General features: G+C 33.7%; 1 protein-coding gene across 5 annotated transcripts in view; it reads right to left on the reverse strand.

Annotated features, from left to right (window-relative positions):
- Nucleotides 1-5,982: 5,982 nt before the first annotated feature.
- CDH12 (cadherin 12) overlaps nt 5,983-22,915 on the reverse strand; it is a 981,162-nt gene continuing 964,229 nt past the window's right edge. For all 5 annotated transcript variants that reach the window (XM_060295685.1, XM_060295681.1, XM_060295683.1 and 2 more), the window contains 4 exons: nt 18,094-18,215; nt 14,405-14,522; nt 10,116-10,367; nt 5,983-7,223 (listed from right to left, as the gene is read on the reverse strand). In XM_060295685.1, coding sequence (XP_060151668.1) covers nt 6,724-7,223; nt 10,116-10,367; nt 14,405-14,522; nt 18,094-18,215 — 992 coding nt within the window. In that variant the 3' untranslated portion in view covers nt 5,983-6,723. The remainder of the gene's footprint in view (nt 7,224-10,115; nt 10,368-14,404; nt 14,523-18,093; nt 18,216-22,915) is intronic.

Raw genomic sequence — 22,915 nt, forward strand, 5'->3', positions numbered from 1 at the left:
AATAGTAAAATAGCAATGTATTTTGAGAGAGTATATGTGTATATATATACACATATATATATACATATATATATATATAGAGAGAGAGAGAGAGAGAGAGAGAGAGAAGAATAGAAGGAAAGTTCAGAGCCCAAGTAACAACACAAATACTGAACTCTGAAAGAGAAAGGTATAGACTTGGATCTAATGAATTTGAAGCTAAGAGATTGGCCAGGTATATGTGTTCAGAAAGTATAAATATACGCAAGTAAAACTTCCTCATCTTGCTTAAAGAGAAAATGTATAAATAGCGATTTAATGATTCATTGAATATCATGAAAAATCATGATTATAGCAAGAGATCTTCAAATCTCAATGGTATAAAAAAGAAATGAAAACAGATGGGAAGACTCCATGGGATTATTTATGTAAGCTCTCTGAGGGGTATATGAAACATTAAAAGAAGAAAGAAAAAAATTAATGAACTAAAGAAAAGAAGAAAAGAAAAAAAGAAGAAGAAAGAAAGAAGAAAAAGAAGAAGAAAGAAGAAGAAAGAAAAAAGAAGAAAGAAAAGAAAGAAGAAGAAGAAAGAAGAAGAAGAAAGAAAAAAATCAATGAACTAAGAGGTGGAAGTAGAAACTGAAGGTGAGATATGAAAAGTATGCTTAACTCTATAGAAATTGCAGAAAGGTAAAAGGAAGAATCATTGGGGCTTTTCAACTATAAAGTTACTAGTGAACTTCAAAGGAACACAATAGGAGCAGAGACCAGAATTCAGGTTTTTAAATGGTCGATTATAAGTGAGAGAGGTGAAAGTGCAGTATACTGTATCTCATGGGGTAAGGGCTGGATCAGGCGTATCATAATTGTGTTAGGGCCCTGGTTTCATCACTTGCTAAATATGTCTAAGTAAACAGGTTATTTCAAATGTCTAAGCCTAGTTTACTCATGTATGAAATACAGATAATAATAATAATGTAACTCATCAAATTATTGTTAGCATTAAATGTTTGCAGCCTATTTTTTGCAAAGTATATGCTCAGTGATGAGTAGCTCTTTTATTACTGTTGTCACATTTTTTTAAATGTTGACAGAGCAGAAGAGGAGAATGTCTCAGGTAATTTTTGGTGACAACATATTGGAAATTTCAATCATGGCAAATACCATATTCAGTGGATGATGGATTGAGGGAGACATAAGATAAGTAAACTGAACTTAGAAATTGGAGATTTAAGTGATAATAAGGGCTAAAGTATATTTGTACCCATGGAAAGTTAAAAAGAAGGGGAAATAGACATAATTGGATTGAAAATTCAGGAAAGTTAAGCTCAGGATAATATATATACATCATTAATGTGAATGTTTAAAAGAAAGTGCAACTGATATAGTTTCAAATACATTGATTCTTGGTAATATAGAGATCAGTATTTTCAGTTGTATAATCAAGTTTTTATTTGTCTTATAGGCAACTGTTGTGTCTTAAAATCTTGCTTACTGGGTAAGATATTGATATCATAATCAATGATGTTTAGATTTTTTTCTCTTTTAAGGAAGTACCATATTATGTTGTAGTATGACCCGGAATTCCCAGGAGCTTGTGTTAATTATACTCGTTGTTGCAATGTAATATATAACAGTGTAGAAGCTGGAAAAATTATGGGAAGAACCCAGAAAGGAAGTTAAAAAATAAATGTACTTAAACTCTTCACAATTGAAGAGCTTTGCCATCTATTAGTTTATGATTTATTGGTTGTGCACAAGTTGTTTGGACACTCTACCTTCTATTTATTCATCTTAAAGTGGGGACAATTAAAAACAAAAAAATAAATTCCTAATAAAGTTTAACTCCTTTTTGAAAAATTTAGTGACGGACTGATAGCTATGAAAATCCATTACACTAAGAAATATAAGGGACTTGAATAAAAGAATTAAGTGGCAATCCAAAACTTGCTGCAAATTGGAATTATCAAACATTTAATTGCATATGTATGTGTGCATATGTGTGTATACTCTTTTGTAACAATGGATGTAAGAGAAGTGATCAGATTCTTGGAAAAATAATTCCAAGTGGTAATGGTGTACTTAGCTGAACTATATACATCAGATGAGAAGACAAAAGAACTTTTCAAACATGGAGACATTTACAAAATTATCTCTCTCCGGGCTTCCCTGGTGGCGCAGTGGTTGAGAGTCCGCCTGCCGATCCAGGGGACACGTGTTCATGCCCCGGTCCGGGAAGATCCCACATGCCGCGGAGCGGCTGGGCCCGTGAGCCATGGCTGCTGAGCTTGCGCATCCGGAGCCTGTGCTCCGCAACAGGAGAGGCCACAACAGTCAGAGGTCTGCGTACCGCAAAAAAAAAAAACAAAAAAAAAAACTCCCTCCCACTCTTCTCTTAGGAAGTAAACTGATGTTTTTACTGACATTTTATTAATTCTTTTCAGACCTCGCTATATTTTGGGACTCACTTCAAATATAGTAACTGCATATTTACATCTGCTTTTAGGAATTCCTGTTTTAATACAACAGGTACTGAAACTTTTTCCAAGGACTTCTAAAATGTCCTCCTCCTAAAGATAAGGAAGTTTCTAACGTTTTCTTCATATCACTTGCTTTTCCTCTTTGGCTCGAGATTAGGGCTCTATTTTTAACATTTCTTTCTCTCTCTTCCTATGCACTTCTCTACCATTCCATCTTGATGAAGAATTTTAACAGTTTTTACTTAAGAAGTATTTGTCTGGCTCTCCTGATGTGGAATGTGGTGTGTCAATGTGTAATCAATCACATCCATACTTCAAAGAATTTTGAGATTTATATTTTGTTTTAAAGATCTCTATGATTCTCATAATTTTATGTAATCAATATGTAAATGAATTAATGGACTTCATGTAAACGTAACTAGAACTTAAGAGTCAAGAAATTTCAGAGGAAACTTAGATAACACCAAGAGCAACAGATTCATTCTACCAAAGAGAATAGATGACAGGAAGGTTAAGGTGCTGCCTCCGTATGACGTTTCCAGTTAGTGATAGAATTTGGTATAAAAGCAATTTTAGATTATTTCTAGTGTATCACACCACTAGTTCACTCTTTTGTGTTGATCTAATACTTCTTTGAACACAAAAGTTACATTTTTAAAAAACATATAACATACACATGTTACATAGAATATGTCCACATATATTTCTGTAAAGGTAAACATGCAATGTAATTAAAAAGTTATTAATAGTCACAACACCCCTGTAAATTCTAAGGAATTTTTATATTGCTTAACTCCTGAATGAAGACCTGTTACTGTGATATTATAAATAAAAAAGAATCTCAAGTTATTTATAAGTATTGAAATATTAGGACTACTGCTTTCAGTAGTGTGAAAGATATCCCATAATTTTCCAATATATGAGCACCAAAAGACCTCTTTTCACCTTGTCACTTTTGTGGTTTCCCGTTTTACATGAAATTATTTCCATTCATGGTTTTTGTTTTGCTTTGTTTTGTTTTTTTCACATTGTTTGTTTGTTTGATGTAAATCAAACACTTTTTGGGGTTTTTTTCTGTTAACATCTGTGTGGTTGTTATGGGCTGAATTGTGTCCCCTAAAATTCATATTTTGAAGTCTTGACCATCAGTACCTCAGAATATGACTATATTTGGAGATAGGGTCTTTAAATAGTTAATTAAGATAAAAAGAGGTCATATGAGTGGGCTTAGTATGATTGGTGTCCTTAGAAGAAGAGGAATTAGCCCAAGGGAAAGACCACGTAGAGACATGGAGAAATGACAGCCATGGACAAGCCAAGGACAGAGGCCCTTGGAAGAAACCAACTCTGCAGACATTTAATCTTAGACATCTAGGTTCCAGAACTGCAAGGAAATAAATTTCTGTTTTTTTAAGCCACCCACTCTGGTGGTGCTTTGTTATGGCAGCCATAATAAACTAATGCAGTGGTGTAACAAACATAAAAGATAGAGGTACTAAAAAAAGATGGGGCTTCCCTGGTGGCTCAGTGGTTGAGAGTCTGCCTGCCGATGCAGGGGACACGGGTTCGTGCCCCGGTCCGGGAGGATCCCACATGCCGCGGAGCGGCTGGGCCTGTGAGCCATGGCCGCTGAGCCTGCGCGTCCGGAGCCTGTGCTCCGCAAATGGAGAGGCCACAACAGTGGAGGCCCGTGTACCGAAAAAAAAAAAAAAGATGATTAGTGTGGAGAAAGTAAGACCCACCAATTTCATGTACTTGCTTAGTACCTCAGTCGTGTAGTTTGAAATGACCTGCCCCTCCCAAGTTTTCTTTGTGCCATCATTGCTTCTGATATGTGAATGCATGCAGAGGCAGTCAGATTCTCAGGCAAGGTGCAAGATGCAGTAATTCCTGACAAGAATCATTTTGTCAGCTGGAAGTGATTTGCATATTAACCTTCTTCAAAGAGTCTCACATCATGGCATACCCAGTCATATTGCTGGGGAAAACCTAGATGTTGACTTAATTTTTGCTCCAGAATGGTTATGACATTGCCAGCTTTTTAAAAATCACATGAATATTTCCCAAAGCAAATTATACTGCGAATTATCACACTACATCAAGATTCTATTGCAGTTCCCAGGGATGAGACAAAGGTGAAGTTGGAGTCATCAGAGGAGGAAAAGGAATTCAACAGTTGTTCTTGGTAAGGATGACAAGGAGAATCTGCAATTATGAGACACAAAAAGAGCGATGGGAAATGCAGATTCAAATGGCCTAATTGCCACAACATAATTATCAGTTATATATTTTTGAAGTAAGCATTTAATAATAAATAAGACTGAATATAGTTTGCCTATATTATTTATATTTCTACCCATTTTCCCCATGTGTGAAGTTTTACTTTCACACTTTGCAATACAAAGATAATTATAAATATTTCATAAACACAGCTGGATATTGATGACGTCTGCAGAATGGATCTATAAATAACTTTTATTTTTCCTATATATTGTTTTAATATTTCAATAGTCACTTGTATATTTATAATATTAAGAAAATATATTATTACCTTATAGTTAGTTACCTGTTTTGTTAAGTGTATTTCTGGATAGTGTGAAGTTCATTTAAAAGTAATGTAATGAGTGCAGCTTACCTGTCTGCTTATAAAATCTAGTATTTCTTAGAAATATCATCAAATTAAAAAGTAAAAGTTTTTACAGAGAAGGTTTATGGTATCGTTTATATTAGAATTATTGGAGATGATAGCGTAAAGAAGCCACTCTGAGCTCCAATATAATGATATTCACAAAGTTGAAATCCATGTTAGTTAAATAAATCAACTACCAGATTTTTCATTTGTGTTCACTTTAAGAGTTAGTATTTGGTTTGAATTTTCTGAAGTCCCTGATTTTTCATTTGTTTGGTACTACTTAATAAATATTTTTAGACATGCTATAAATCCATTCTGTATTATTTGATAAATATTTTATTTTCTTTGTTCATGAAAGAATCACTAGACTGTAAGAAACTCTGAGAAGCTGTTTATCAATTTCTCTTCCCCTGTTTAAATCAATGACATTTTTTTTCCCAAAAAAAAAGTTTCATAAACACACAACTTAGGGCTTCCCTGGTGGCGCAGTGGTTGAGAGTCCGCCTGCCGGTGCAGGGAACACGGGTTCGTGCCCCGGTCCGGGAGGATCCCACATGCCGCGGAGTGGCTGGGCCCGTGAGCCACGGCCGCTGAGCCTGCGCGTCCAGAGCCTGTGCTCCGCAACGGGAGAGGCCACAACAGTGAGAGGCCCGCGTACCGCAAAAACAAACAAACAAACAAAACATAACTTAAATTTTATCTATGACTGAAGACTGCAATGATCTGGTGATTTGTTAAAACCAAACTTCCACCCTTCCACACCCTGGCACAATATTAAAACAAAACTAATATTTATTTTAATGTGGAGTTTCAGCCCTGAGGCCTCTCTTTATAAAGAGGATTTTTTTAAATTTTCTTTTTAAAAATTTTATTTCTTTGGAAAACAATGAATATTTTCATGAACACCTTTAATAGGAACCAATATGAAGATCAAACATTGCTTTTAAAATTTGGGACTTACATATTGAATTTGATATTATCACATTTATTTCACTTTTCTCAGAGGGTAGGAAAAACAAATGTGTTTTGGCATACAGTCTAAAAAAGAAAAAAAAGAGCATTTTAATTATAAGAAGATGGAGTCCAGAAAGTATTCTTCTTTTTTCCTTAAAAGGAATGAGAAGTCTGCGTGTTGCTATTGCTCCTTGACATAAAGACAGTGTCTTTGTTTTATGTCCTCTGTGTCTGAATCCCGCAATGCCATCACAGCAGAGTGTACTCTACACGACTTTAAATGATGAGAGTCTCAATAGGCACTTTAGTGGAATTAAGAAAAATCTAACACTCTTCCACCGTGATGCCACATAGCTATCTTCGTTCTAGGTTGTCACGTCAGTAAATTGTATTTAATAGGCCTGAGCTTGTCTCAGTGTGTTTCCAAAATAACAAAACAAAACCAAGCAAGTACACATTTTAGGAATTACCTTGTGTTGGCAGAATAAACCAAAACTGACAATATGATAAATATAGCAACTTGCTAGAAACCAAATAATCAAAGGAATCTTGTCCTAGAAAGCCCGGTATGTGTGTTTGTGTGTGTGTGTGTGGTGTGTGTGTAGAAGCGTGATGTCTATTTATGTTCCTTTCTCTTAAATTTCTTTTGTTGGTTGTGTTTTAGCCTTTGCTTCTCCCCTAAGTGACTTTATCAGTTTTATAACTCTCTTCTTCTCCAAACATGTCTGCCAAGACTTTAAAGTGTGGTCCCCAGTCTGTTAGATAGGTGTAGTCCTGGTCTGCTTCCATGGTCAGAGATTCTATGGAGCTAAGAGAGTCGGCTACTGATCCATTGCCTTCATAGGCATATGTCGCCAATGAGTCGTATGGTGGGGCGGTGGGGTCCATATCATTTTCCTGTAGCCTTTGATTAATGAAATCCCTTATGTCTGCATTATCTTCCACTGGTGGTCTCTGACGAGGCAAACAGAGAGAGTCTGGTTTTATATCCCTGCGAATTTTGTTATCTTCAATCACCTTTGGGTTTCTCAGAGCACCAATGTCGAAAGCCTGGGTGTCTTCCTCCCCGCCTCCTTCATCATCATAATGGATAACATTGTCTCTGATGTCTTCTTTAGAGGTCATCAGGGTGTCTTTCTTCTTCTGCCTTCGCAGAGCTACATACAGCACAACTATGGCTAGAACAAGACAAAGATTGCAATATGAGAATATGTCAGCCCAACTCTCCATAAAAAATAAAATTGATCAGGGCTGGCTGAGTGTTTTTAATGGTATCCTATTACTTTCAAAGTAAACATACTGTAATCTATAAGGATCATATCTATGTTGACTTTTTTTCATTGTTTAAATTCAATTTCATTCTGGAATTGTAGCTAATATGTAACCACAGCAAAATTATTCACAAAATCAAACCATTGTAGCCTTATATTTAACATGTATTGTATTTAAATATCTCAGTGTCAGGTAAAAAGTGTGAGTTACAAAATTTAAAAAGAAAAAAAAGAATGTTTGTTTCAATCATACAGAGAACTGTATAGTATTGAAATAATAAAACTTGAATATTGTTTGCCCATAGCTAACACTTAGATATTATCCATACCTATATTTCTCAGTTGTTAACATTACTGTATTTATAATGCAATAAACACAAATCACGTGACAATCACTTTTAAATACAATAAACAAGAAAGAGAGAGAGAAAGAATATAGAATATAAGGGACTTAGCTTTTCAAATTATGTCAAATAAGACCACAAATTATTTACATTTATGTGTCCTACCATATTGAGATAGTTTCCAAACCAAATGTCTAGTATTCAGTTTACCTTCTTGAAGCAAGATAATATTTTGAAATACTTAATTTATAGACCCACATTATTGAATAGCTTTGTTCCCCATTAACTCACAGCCATCATTACATCAATAGTGTTTATTTTTTTCTGGGAGTAAATAAGCACAGATTCACACCATGAAGTCAGTGCTCAACTTTGCCTGGCATAATACTCCCCTCTCCTCCATAGTGGTGGCAATAGATTGAAAGCCAAAGTGTTTGGTTTACCATAACATAGTCTGGAAGGAAGACTCTTGTCATACGATTAGAAAGTAGGAGACTGCATGATGACAAAAGCCCATTTATTCCCTCTTCTTCCAAAATTAAGGAGGAAGACAGAGGAGATATAGGTAGAGCTTCTGTACAACGGGCCTTGCAGAGATGTTTAGCACTCTGCACTCCTTCCAGGCTTTAGGCAAATCTCAGAACTAAAAGCACTATTGTTGTTCACCCAGAGAGTGTGTGAGAGACTGTAAACCTCACAGAGAAACCCTGCATATTTATAAAATGGCTTTAGAGTATCTATGGCTGAGAAAGAGACTAGTTAGATGTGCTTGAGGGCCAAATAGAAGTTCCTAAGCACCGCAAGATTCTCACCCTAAAAAAAGACATAAAAAGGGCTAAGAATATGCTGGAAGATCTAAAGGAGTATGAGACTGGCTAAGGAGATCAAAGAATAGATGGATTTGTAAGCAGACCCCACGGCAAGACTAAGAGTGTCAACATTCCCAGCTGTGTACTAGCAATTCACAGCTAGGAGCAGGGTGGACACTTGGTAAATATCTGGATGAATGAGTGGCAGATGACAGTATGTGATAATGCTAACCTAAGCAACATGAATTGTTACTCTGTAAGAGGGCCAAAGAGGACAAAGACGAGCATCCAGAATGTACCAAATCATGCCTAGGTGGATACGGAAATCCTCTGGGACTCAGACAGCCCCTAGACAAGAGTATGAAAAAGAAACGCTTGTTTTGAAGTTAAACACCTTTTGATCAGCTTCAGTGTGAGAACATTATTTTGCATCTTCCCTTTTAAAGGGGTTTATATCATCAGCACAAACAGATGTCAGATATAATTTATAATTCTAAATTTTAAAGACATAAAGAATACTTTGTTCTACACATCAAGGTTATTTGCATGGAATTAATATCCACATCATGCAAATTGGACTAGAACTTTACCCTCCAAACCAAAATGAGCTTCTGACTCAGAGAATGTTCTTCACAAATTAGTATATAATACCTTGTACCATGCTTTACACCCTGGTACATTTTTAAAATTCTATTTTCTAGCCTAGAGATAAAGGTAGGTATGTACGTTTGTCAGAATATTTTGGTTAAATAATAAACATGAATATAGAAGCTGATCCCACAGTGCCCAACTGTACTTCTGTTGCAATTTTAATTTAAAAGAATGCTTAGAAAAATAGAAAATCTCTCTTTGCTTTTGTGAATCTGGCAGCGAATGAATAAATGAAATATAGTCAGCTGGACGGAGTTGATGGAAGAGGGAAGCCCCTAAAGTAGGTTTTTATTCTCACAGAGATGTTACAGAATACATTTACTTCAATCCTTTCCCTTTGCTGCACTTCTTGATATTTCACTGTGTTCTGTTCTGTTCTAGTGGGAATGGTTAGAGTTTTTGATGTGAGGAGATCTGAGAAAAGTGGAATAAGAATTGTGTCTGGCCAGCACTTTAGACAGAAAAAAAATTTGGAGGTGCTTTTACCTTCTACTTCTTTCCTGTTCTTTCACCTTTCTTTCTTTCTTTATCAAACTGTTATTTGACAACTACTGTTCATCTAGTATAATTTTAAAGGTTATACAACACTTTATTAGGCAGCAATAATTACTAGGCTGTAAAAAATGAATTTAAAACCGTTGCTGCAAATGAGATATTTGTCATAGAAAAGTTCATCGCAGCAAGTGTCACAAATTGTTATTACTTGAAAATTCTCTAGGGCTTGAACATACTTTTATATTTTTGATGATGTTATTGAATTATTTCTATTGGTATACTTCCATATGGAATAAAATAGAAAATTAATACTCATAATATAATTAACTTTAATAATAATTACATAATTCAGTATAGATAGATAGTCTTCCTTCTAACCAGATGTAGCATCTCAATGAAGAAAAAACTGATTTACATGGTAAAATAAGGAGTGAGATACACAAATAAGGGAGGGGTAGAGAGAGAGAGAGGGAGAATATGTGATTAATATTGAAACCAACCTAAGAGTATAACAATGCACAGTAGGATTGCAATCAAAGCCCCGGTGCTAAGTCCTACAGGAAGAAAAATTGCTTCCACGTTACAAGACAGGATGGTACCATCAGAGTCACATCTACAAACTCGAATAGTCATTGTGTTTGTGCTGCTCTGGACAGGATAGCTGCTGTCTTCTATTACAACCGGGAGGAAATACAACTCTTGCTGCCTGCGGCTGTATCCATTTCTTCGGGTTTCAATGCCAGCTGTGTTGTCTACAAAACATGACATTTATGATAAGATGGTTACCATGAGTATCACTTGAAATCTTCAAGTTGGTATCTGTTAAACAGTAGGAAGCTCTTCTTGAATCAGTAAAAAACATCCATATTTTAATTCTTTCTTTTATCATTATGAAAGCTGCCAAAATGTAATCAAATGTATTCAAAGCAATCCTTAGGAAAAGAAGAAACATTAATCTTGTCTGGTGTACGAATTAAATTTTCTATTCAGAAAGAATAGAAAAAGGTTTACAAGACAAGAGTATGTTGTGTTGACAGACTATTTTTTTCTGACATCAAAATCTCACAGAGAAAAAATACTTCAGTGGATGTTTCCTTACATGATTAGAAGAACCAAGATTACAAAGGATGAATCAGTATAACATCTTACCTAAGAACCTGTTCTTTAAAATTGACAAATATCAATATAATATTTCAGATAAAGCTTGATTTTTTATTTTTCCCTAATCCATATCTATAATACATATATATATGAATATATATATATTTTTTTCACTTTTGCAAAACAGCATAAGAAACATGGAAAGGAAAATAAAATGTGTGAAAAACATCGAGTCATTAAAATTTTTAAATATCATGAATTATAATAATCATCACTTTAATATAATCACAAAATTAAATCATTTTGATATAATTAATGATACAATATTTACTTGGAATAATCCAAGGCAATAAGAATTTAAAATTTTATATTAGTTCTACTAATATTTCTATTGAAAGTGTTGTTTTGCATGCACTTGTTCTCTTTTTTTTTTTTTTGCGGTACGCGGGCCTCTCACTGTTGTGGCCTCTCCCGTTGCGGAGCACAGGCTCCGGACGTGCAGGCTCAGCGGCCATGGCTCACGGGCCCAGCCGCTCCGCGGCATGTGGGACCCGGACCAGGGCACGAACCCATATCCCCTGCATTGACAGGCGGACTCTCAACCACTGCACCACCAGGGAAGCCCCATCTTCTTTTATTTCTGTACATAAAAGTGGAATTTTTGTTTTATTCATAACACTATTTCATTTTTTGAGTCTATTGAAGTCACTCCCAGAAACATTTTGCTGTTTTTTAGAAATGTACTAACATTTAGTCCATTGTAGCCGTACATGATACCTACTTTGGAATCAGGTAAAATAATTTTAGAAAGATATAGTACTCATTAAAATACAAGTATGTCAGAAAAATGTTACTATATCAATATTCCATTCATTCTATTTGTAGATTATAATTTCAACAATGAAAAATTAGGCACCTTCTCTATACCCATTTCAGTAGGAAGCACAAAACTGAGAAAACTTTATGTGATAAGATAGAATTTGGCAGGGGAATATCTATTTTTCATTACACAGAGGATATTTTTAAATTGAGAAACAAAATATAAACCTGCCAAATGTCTATTATAATATTCCCAGTAAGAGTCAGTGGTGTCAGGCACTTGTGTTGACAGTAGAAATAGAAAAATGAGGACTAGTTGAATCAATATTGAAATCTTCAGCCATTGATGGTTGTATACTTGAGTCTGGGGAAAGGAACCATCAAGGATTAAAGCCTGAAACCTGGGTGAAAGTGATTAATAGAAATAGGAAGTCAGAGTCTCTGGTGTATTTGTACTTAGGGAGCTAGGGGTTTGATATTCTTGAACACGTTATGTCAAAAGGCAGTCTCCCCTTTTTTAAAGATTTATTTTTAACCCAGTATTATTATTGATATGTGACCATATAGAATTCATTATGCTGTCCATGGTGGGAAGAAAAAAGACATATTAAACCTCATTTTCACCCATAAAATGGTTTCTATCAATTGACAGATAAAGAAAATGCGACATATATTGTATATACACACAATGGAATATTATTCAGCCATAAGAAAGAAGGAAACCCTGCCATTTGTGACTACATGGATGAACCTGGAGGGTATCATGCTAGTGAAATAGACCAGAAAAAGACAAATACTGCATGGTAACACTTATATGCAGAATGTAAGAGAAAAAAAAAAGCAGAACTTAGAAATAGAAAGTAGAAAAATGGTTGCCGGGGCTGGGGGTGGGAGAAATAGGGAGAGGTTGGTAAAAGGATACAAACTATCAGCTATAAGATGAATAAAGTCTGAGGATCTGACATATAGCATGGTTACTGTAATTGATAACACTGTACATTATAACTGAAATTTGCTGAAAGAATAGAACTTAAATGTTCTCACAAATAAAAGAAAGGTGAAAAAAAGTGTCTATCCATTTAAACAAAAAAACTTACACTTAAAATATATCAAGATAAAACAGGGGATATGGTAAATGGCATGAGTGGCAAATACATGTTCAGATCATGAAAAAATACTATACTTTGAGGCAAGATGATCTGATTCATATTATTATGATTAATCATATATAGATTCTTCAGCAAAGATAAAATGGTGGAAAATAGTCAATACTTTTGTTCCTGAATGATGTGACCATCTACTTAGTTACCCAAGCCAATGATCTAGAAGTCTTATTAGTTTTCTTCTTCATCATATTTATATATGGAATCTAAGAGATCTAGAATGAAGCTCTATATATTCTATCTCCAACCACTCACCTCTATCCTCACAGCCATTACTTTAATCCATTGGATTATCCTAATCCAAGACTCTCTCATCCATTTTCTACAATAGTATCAGAAATAGTCTTGTATCCTTCTATTGTCTTGTCCACACTGCATGCAGACTGACTTGCTAAAGTGCAAATCTGAATATGTTAAACTCTTGTGTAAACCTTTCAAAGACTTCTCAGGTCATTGGATTTAAGTTATACACTTTTTAAATGACTTATAGACAGGTTGACCTATGGTTCAGTTTGACTTGGACAGCCCTGTTTTAGATGTGCTGCTCTAATTAAAATGACAAACACTGTCCACTGCTATTCTCAAACATACTCCAGTTTCCATGATAAAACATGTAGTATCCCTACCTATTAGGCCTTTCATAATTGGGACCTTATTTCATTCCCAGCCGTTCCTCACATTACGTTATTTGATGACGCAAATCTTATTGAATTTCCTTCTGTGACTCTAATTTCCTTCCCCCAAGTATTTGAAGAAAACTAACTTTAACTTTCTCAAAGCATCCTTTGATTCCTATCAATCATCATCATTATATCATCCATCTTATCACGTGCTCATTTGTTCCATAAGCATAGAATCTAGCAAGAATTAGCTTTTTTCTACCCAATATTATGAACTCAGGAGTTTTTATTCCCAATATTATGTCTACAGAAACTTAGAAGAGATAAAATATCTAAAGTCACAGAACAAATAAAGTCAGAACAACTGATCAGTACTTAGCCTTATTATATCTAATCCAGTGTCCTTTATATTTTTGTAGATTTTAGTAGCAGCAGACGTGATAATATTAGTATTAGTGATAGTGATGGCAGTGGTGGCAGAAATGTAAGTGTAGTTATGATGGCAGAGGTGGTAGCTAAAATTACCTTAAAGGTAATAGGTTTTAGGCATTGTGTTAAAGGATTTGCATACATTATTGTATTTAATAAATGAACCATGAGGTTAATTTATTTTAACTATGAGGTTGAAATTCTTTAGTATAATTTAATATATCGATAATCTGCCATTAAGTAGTAATGCAGTGGGAGTGAAAACCTATATCATTCTCATTACAAAGCCTGTATTCTTGACCTGTGCCATACCATGTGTTATTCAAATAAAACAGTTACTTGTATGTACAAACAGTGCATGTAGAACAAATGATATATTTAAAACATGAAAAGTATTCAATTTCCCAGATAGCCTATTGTTTGTTTGACTCATTAAGGGAATGTCCACATTATAAATGGAAGTAATTTGCCTCATTAGATATAGTCTATATAGGTTAACATTTAGTTTACTGCTAGCCATAAAATTTTGTATTTCTTATATATGCATTTCTATATTTTATGAGCTTGAGTGCTTTTAGGAAGAGCATGGATTTCTACCTTTGTGTCCTTTTACAAAGTTGCATGATAAAAGGTAAATTTTTATGTGGTTAAACTTACTTCTGAAGTCACGAACTGTAAAATTTGGTTTGATGGCAGCTTCAGGTGATAATTTAAAGGAGAATTGCTGCCCAGCAGGTGAAAGATCTCGGTCTGCAGCGCTGACTATCTGAATTATCTGAAACAAAGTTGAGATGAGACTTGAAATCAGTCATCAGTTTCAAAGGGAACTCTACACACCAGGCTAATAAGTTTATTTAATGAAACATGCAAGTAAACAGAAATGATATTTTTCGAATTCATATCAGTAGGCCAATTATTTACAAATATTTTTTATAAACAAGTAGCTAAATATTTACAGTTTAATAATAGGTACAAGTATAGGGTATGGGCTAATTCCAAATCGATATCTACATAACTAAAAAGGTTAATGCCATTGAAAATTCTCACTAATAAGCAAAATAAAATTAAAATGTACTTGCTTGCATTTTAAATTACATGAAATAAATGCTTTCTAACCTGATTATTTAAAAGTCCTTGCAAAGCAAAATTTTAGTATCATTATGTTTGTGAGAATGAGTTTTATTTTCATAACTAAGTAAAATGATGAGAAAGAGATACACAGGATGTAGATCTGTTTTTGTTGTTATGTTTCTTTCCCCCCAGTGGATAAGATACAAATTGTGTTTTCATAGAATTTTTTTTCTTAAGAAGTAAGTATGACTAACCTTGTTTCAAAATTTTTCCTAAATTGTTCCCATAAGTGTGTAATCTAAGTAGTTAAAATTCTGATACTTCAGTGAGATGCCCTTAAGAATTTGGAGGTTAACTTCCAAGGGCCAAACTATGAAACTGATAATTCACTATATATGTAAGCAAATCAGAATGGCTTTGAGGTATTTATTTATTAACATATCCAATGGTTTTGCATCAGGAAGAATTTCAGGAAGTGTGTGACATAGAGGATAAAAGCAGTGTGCTGCTCAGGTGACCACACTCTTAGACTAAGTTTGAATTTGCCAGAGGAAGACCTTAGATTTCAAATATGACATTCTGCTCCCAGCGGGCAAAGCCTGCATCCTGTACTCTTAGGTTGATGCCATTAAACATGTCAGTTATTTACCGCTTTTTGTTTTTATTCCATGGTTGAAACCCAGTCTTATGACTATGATCTACCTTCCCATCTAGCTGTGTGTGCTCGTAGGCACACACAGAAACACACAGGAACACACAAATGTATACACTGGGGCTTCGAGTGTCTAGTGCAGTACTAGTAGTTTGTATTTTGACAATGGGTCCTCTAATGAGAAATTCAGTTCCCTATTTTAGTGTAAATCAGTCACACAGGATCTATTTAGTCTTTAGAAGTGTCATGGATTCAACACCGAAGGCTAAATATGGCAATTTAGTCAAATAATTACCATACAGACCCTTCAGACCCTTGAAGTAAAACTTCAACTTTCCTTCACATGTGCTCAGATTACTATATCTCACCCCTAAAATTTCTTTAAATTTTTGGGAATTAATTTGTGAAGTTCTGTTTTGTTTTGCCTTTGCTATCAACTAGCACAATTATTTACTAAATTAACATCAAAACTTATCAAGAACATAACTTTACAATGAAGAAACATCCTTTAAAACAGCATACAGAGATGAAATTTTTGGTATAAACTGGTACTTATCTGTAATTGACACTTGAGAGTTATTGCCCTAAGTAAAACAACTCCCATACTTCATTGGTTCATCATATAAATCACTATTGATTTATATAGCATCATCTTTCTTTTCTCTTACTTCTTTTGAAGATAGATAGACAGATAGATAGATAGATAGATAAATAAATAAGCCATACGTACATATATACATGCATGCATATTCAATTATAGTCCAGAAGAGATAGATAGTTCCTATGCATAGTTTCTAGACAAGGGTCAGGATGGCTGGGGTCAAAAGCAGGAAATGCTCATATACTACATTTCAGACATTTCAGGGTTATGTTTTGTATGTAAATAAGATGCAGAATGCCCAAAAAAAGAGCTTCCAATGTCCCCACAGATTCCTTACCACTTTGTCTAAATATAAGAAAATCAAGTTATCTCTAATAACTTCTACTATTCCCAATTTTTTAAACTCTTTAATTTACTGGAGAAACATAGAAGCATTAAATAGAGTTCTATTTCCAAAAGGCTTTCACTTAGTGCATTACAAAATTCTGATTGCTGTGAAACCATTAATGTTCCTAAATTACCTAAAAATAATGGATTGGATTTTTGGGGTGGCAGTAGAAGGCTCTGAAAAGTGGAGAATAGCTAAGTTGTAGAATTTTGGTAAACCTCTTATAACTCTGCAAATAACCACTTCAGGTTATTTATTTATGTAGTATCTACTATTTCAGACAATAAATCAGGCACTGGGTTTACCCCATGTAAATTTTGTATGCATTTAAAGTGATAAAGCATTAAAACTTTAAAAAAATGTATTTCTGTGTCTATTCAAAATTAATGATTCAAATTTATCACTTGGTAAAATATGACTAAGTCATACTGTAATAAAGTTAATACTTTCCCCAAATTATCAAAAGCAGTAATAGAGAAGCACAGTCCACTAGAAGTTTCTGTACTGATGGAAATACTCTACATCTATACTGATAAAGACGGTAGCCACCCATCTCATACAGCTACTGAGCACTTGAAATGGGGCATGTGTGAATGAGAACATATACTTTAACTTTTATTTAATATTAATTTAATACCTATAAGGCTAGTGAACATCACAGGGTTAGAACTATGGGACAAATATTCCATGAAGCAGTAGAAAACATTCAAATTGAAACAAATACTAGATATTATAAAAGAAACTTTTTCAATAAAGATACCATTTTAAATATTGAGATATTTCTTCAAGTAAGAATTAAAACTTCAATTTACTTAAATGAGTAGTTATGCTATTTAAAGGTAATTGAAATAGACAGCAAAGTAAAGCATACTGATGTATTTTTCTTTTGGAACCTAGGTATACAATATTGGATTAATTATATTCTTGTTTCATATCACACTCTTAGCATTTGCTCATGCCTGGTTCCTATTATATTATATTATGTTATATTATATCATCATATTATATATTCACTCATTCATTTATAATAGTGTAGAAAAAAGCTAGCTACCCACCATGATCCACATAAACTCTAGGATTTTGACGATAACGTTTATCAACTATATGGTCCTTCCTCATATCCTCTCCCCACTAGAACCTCCCTGCATAGCAATACTTAATAAGAAAATGTAATTCAGATATTTTGAATAACCCAGATGCTCTACTCAAGGCCACCAGAGAAAGCTTTCCATTTTTCAAGGGCTTAAGAATTTTTATGCACCCTTCATAAAAGCATGTGAGCAAAGCAAGAAATACTATAGAAGAATGTAGTCTAAAGTTTCTTGCTTCCTGGATTTATAGTCACAAGGTCTTTAGAAATTCCACAGTATACAAATGGAAAACAGCAGAATCTGAAATCCTAGAACTTTTAGTTATACAAAGAATATTCACTAGGCCATCATCACTTTGTCCCCTGTGGTATTAACTCCACATCCCAAATATACCATTAATTCAAAAGAATTTACTATCTTTTATGGTTTCTTTTATAAAGACATAAGATCCATGTGTGTATATTCATGCAAGGTCATATAACCTAGAACACATGCATATAGTGGGTGTTTATACACTCTTAATTAACAATATTGATAAGATACCTGTCCTGGTTTGGCATTTTCACACACAGCTGTCTCATATGGCACAGATATTTCTGGAGGAAATTCATTGACATCTAGGACATTAATTAATATGTTGACTCTGCTGGTTAATAATGGGTTACCTGTTAAAAACATAAAAGCAGAAAAGATGATTACAAAATCTGATCAGTTATTGCTCTTATAGTAAACAGCAATAACATTTTTAAAAATCAGCATTCATATGGAATCCAAATGACCTTTTCTTTACGGGAAGCTGAGGCACTGTGCCAAACATAAATGATGAAAAGATGGATTTACAAGCAGGCAATGCTATATTTAAAACAGATAACCAACAAGGACCTACTGTATAGCACAGGGACCTCTGCTCAATATTCTGTAATAATCTAAATGGGAAAAAAATTTGAAAAAGAATAGATACATGTATATGTATAACTGAATCACTTGACTGTACACCTGAAACTAACACAACATTGTTAATCAGATATACTCCAGTAAAAACTAATTTTTTTAATTATAAATAAAAGATGAATGCTGACGCTATCAATGTCACGCTGTCAGAGCACCGGCTTTGCACTATACCAGTATTTATCCCTGAAAATCAACACCAAAGTTAAGGTCAAACATTTAGCTGGTATTTCATCACAAGTGTAGCCATCATACCAGGGTTAGTTCACAGGATCAATCTTCACTAATAGTGATATTTTTCACTGGATAAAACATATGTTTTTCCATGTTGTGTCTATAATTTTATTGGGTAGTATCATCTACATATTTAAATAACTCTCTCAAAATGATTCCTCCAAAAAAGGATGATAAACTCCAAGAATGAAGGAGAGATTGCTTTGCATAGACGAAAATTAAAATAAATTTAAGGAAGTAGAAGTAAGAGATAGATTGTGGAAAACTAAGATGCACCCTGAAATTACTTGCTTGTGATAAGAAAGGAAAGAATAAACAGCCTTTCCTTCTTGAAATATCAAAAAAATTAGTTTGAAAAGTTATCTCTGCCAAAATTCCATCACAATTTTTAGCCCCAGCCTGTGATATATTACCGACCTCTCTGTCATTTGCTGAAGAAGACCAGAAATAATTAAACTAATAAGGCATAACATAATGCACATCTTTCAACTTATTTATTTTACCTAATGAAGTTATACAGATGGATAAAGTGCCCCAAATTGTCAAAGGATCTTGTCCAAAGTCACACATCTAGAGGGATGGGGAGTTAATATTCAAACCCAGGACTATGGAAATCCAAATATTATGTTCATTCCACCAGACCTTTTTAAATGATTGGTTATTGTGTTAGATTCTTCATCTGCAGTGCCACTGAACATTCATAATGTTAGGATTCTTATAGATCTCTATCTGGATGCTTTTAAAGAATGAATACAAATCTCACCACATGACTGATTCTGACAAGCCTACAATATTCTGCTGTGCTAAAATTTATCTAAAAAAATAAAATGCACCATCAGCCGTAGCTTAAGAAATGTTCACATATTCATATATGACACAGTGAAATCCAACATTGTGTACCAGTATAGGCACAGATAACATAAAGGGAAGAGAAATGGTATATTTTGTAATATGGGTTGTGTTTATAGAAGGTGTATTGGTAATCTTGGAGAAGGATGCAAAAAATATCTATTTATTCAAAAATTAATATTGGTTACATGGCACTATCTTATCTGGTAGAAAAGGTTTGGTTCAGTTTTCACAAGTTATTTAATCTTTCTTCAACTCGTGATATTAATAGGTGCTAATTCATAAGTTTTTTAGTTTGTTGTATTAAATGAGTATTCTACAGAATGTTAGATTAGTTTTGGTAAATTATTATTACTCTTATCACCAACTGTAATTTGTGGAGATGATCTAGCTCATTTTCTGTTATTGATATTAAGTACTCATATATCATAAAATACAGATAAAATCAACAATTTGGTTAAATTTGGTTCATTTTCCTAAACAAACTATAAATTCTCAAAAACTACAGCAAAATCAATGCCTAATACTTCATAATACTTATAATGTACCCATATTCTAAGACACATTTCACAGGTAAGCTCATTTAGGTTTCACAGGCAACTCTAATATAAAGACCATTATTATCCCTTATTGTATATGGAACTCTGAAGAACGGAGGGGGAATGTAACTCTTCCAAAAATTCCAAGTTAAAAGTGGTAAGATGGGTTTTGAATCCAAGTGTTCTAGTTTCAAGTCCATGCTCTTAAACTCTATTATATATTAACCTATTCAACTTCTGTACAATGTACAAATCAGCCTCTACTTCCTATTTTACTTGGTACATAATTTACAAGTCCCAAGGACATATGAAGAAGAAAGTGTTTTTTTTCCCCTCAGGATTATAGTTTTATTTTAAGTTAGTGTGAGGATGGGGCAAGACTTCTCTCAAAATTATGTTTATAGTACAGATTTAATATTATAATGTATAAATATGTTATTAATTCAAGCTTATTTTTACCCTTGAAAAATTCCCTTTTGGTAGTTTTAAATATTTATCCTCCTGCAATATAGATTTGAACATCTGTCCCAATGAGTACTATGGCTCAAAATATGATCAGTATTGTAACATCTTATTATTAAAAGTGTTTCTCAAAGGTGTGCTTTTGCTATTTTAGCTAAGACAAATATTTTGTTGTGTGAGATTTTCCTGTGCACTGTAGGATTTGTAGAAATACTGAATTTTAAATGTCACTAGTCATCACTGTGGAAATTGCAAAGTAAATGCCCAAACAAGAATAGAGGAAAAACTATAATAACAACAAAGACAAGTTATTCATACTGTTGAAAATGAGTGATGGGTTTATAGGTTTCATTATATAATTCTCTCTTCTACTGCATATTTGTAAAACTTTTTCTAGTTAAATGTTTAAAAATGTCACCTTATATTTGTAAATCTGTCTGGGTACATAGTAACATTTCTGTTTGAGAACTACTATACTCAAGCAAGTATTGATCTTTTCACAAAGTAATATATTTATTAGAGTAATATATATATATGTTTTCATTTATAATTCATTAAATTATGTGAAAAATTAATGACTTATTTCCTTTCTGACTCATCTAATCTTTGAAAGAGCAATGACGAAATTTGTTTAAACTTGATTTGGCATGAGCATTATTATCTGAATCTTTGCCAAATTAGAAACTAGTTATCATTGAATACTTAGAAAGTAAATTCAATTATGAACTTTGAAATATTAAATAACCAAAATCTTACACAATTAATTGCTGTGTTCTTAGTAGTCAAGCCATTTAAACTCCAATTATCACTGACCCATGTTGCTTATATTGAATAACTAGCTTATTAATAATTTTGGGCTCAGATAAATAATCGATAACTAATTCTATTTTTGTCCCTCATGGCTTCAAGAATGTTTTGTTAGATCTTCTTTCTTTATCCTTGGTGATATCTCAATCAGATCCCATAACTTTTTGAGTCAATTTGAGTTAGAACTGCCTTATTAGTAGTATTTTAAAGCATGGCTTAAAATAAGAAAATAAAAAAAATTAAGGTCAAATTATGAAAATCAATAATAAAGGAGTAGTGAAATACATATTATAAAATAATATTATAAATTTATGTCAAAAATTTAGTTGACATAGATGAACTGGACAAATTCCTAGGAAGACATAAATTGTCATACTGACCCCAAAATTAAAGAGAAAATCTTAATAGACCTAAAACAAGTGGAAAAAATTAAGCTGTAATTAAAAATTTCCCCATCAAGAAAAAGTCATGCCTTCATGCTTCACTGAGAAAGTCTATCAACTACTTATAGACCACATGATATCAATTCTTTGCAAACCCTTTCAGAAAATAGAGGAGAAAACACCAGCTTATTCGTTGTTTCTTAATGCCAAAAGTCAATTTAAAACATCAGAAAAAAACCAAAGCATGGGGCTTCCCTGGTGGCGCAGTGGTTGAGAATCTGCCTGCTAATGCAGGGGACACGGGTTCGAGCCCTGGTCTGGGAAGATCCCACATGCCGCGGAGCAACTAGGCCCGTGAGCCACAGCTACTGAGCCTGCACATCTGGAGCCTGTGCTCCGCAACAAGAGAGGCAGCAATAGTGAGAGGCCTGCACACCACGATGAAGAGTGGCCCCTGCTTGCCACAACTAGAGAAAGCCCTCGCACAGAAACGAAGACCCAACACAGCAAAAATTAATTAATAATTAAAAAAAAAAATCCAAAGCATGGATTAATATCACTCATGAACACAGGTACAAAAATTCCTTAACAAAATATTAGCAAGTTGATGCCAGAAGCTTATTAGAAAACTAATGTATAATGACCAAATAGCATTTATCCTATGGATGAAAGGTTAATTTAACATTTAATAATAGTCAATGTGATATATCATATTAACAGAAGAAAGAACAAAAAAATCACATAGCCATCTCAATAGACTCAGCATTAGCATTTGAAAAAATTTATCCATTCATGATTTTATAAAAAATTCTCAACAAATAATGAATAGAAGGCAACATCTTCAACCTGACATAGTCCATCTATAAGAAAACCATAGCCAGTATCATACTCAGTGGTAAAAGGCTAAATATTTTCTCTTTAATATTGAGCACATGGCAAGAATGTCTGCTCTGACCACATATTGACCATTGCACTAAAGGGTTTATCCAATGCAAACAAATAAAAATAAAAATTTAAAAAGTATTAAGATTGAAAAAAAAAAGTATTTTTTATCAAAAAATGACAAGACCCTGTATGGAGGAAACCCTAAAGAATCCACAAAACACTTATAGATCAAATCAAGTATATTAAGGCTGTGGGATA

The sequence above is a fragment of the Globicephala melas genome, chromosome 3, assembly GCF_963455315.2.
Source record: "Globicephala melas chromosome 3, mGloMel1.2, whole genome shotgun sequence".
NCBI lineage: Eukaryota > Metazoa > Chordata > Mammalia > Artiodactyla > Delphinidae > Globicephala > Globicephala melas.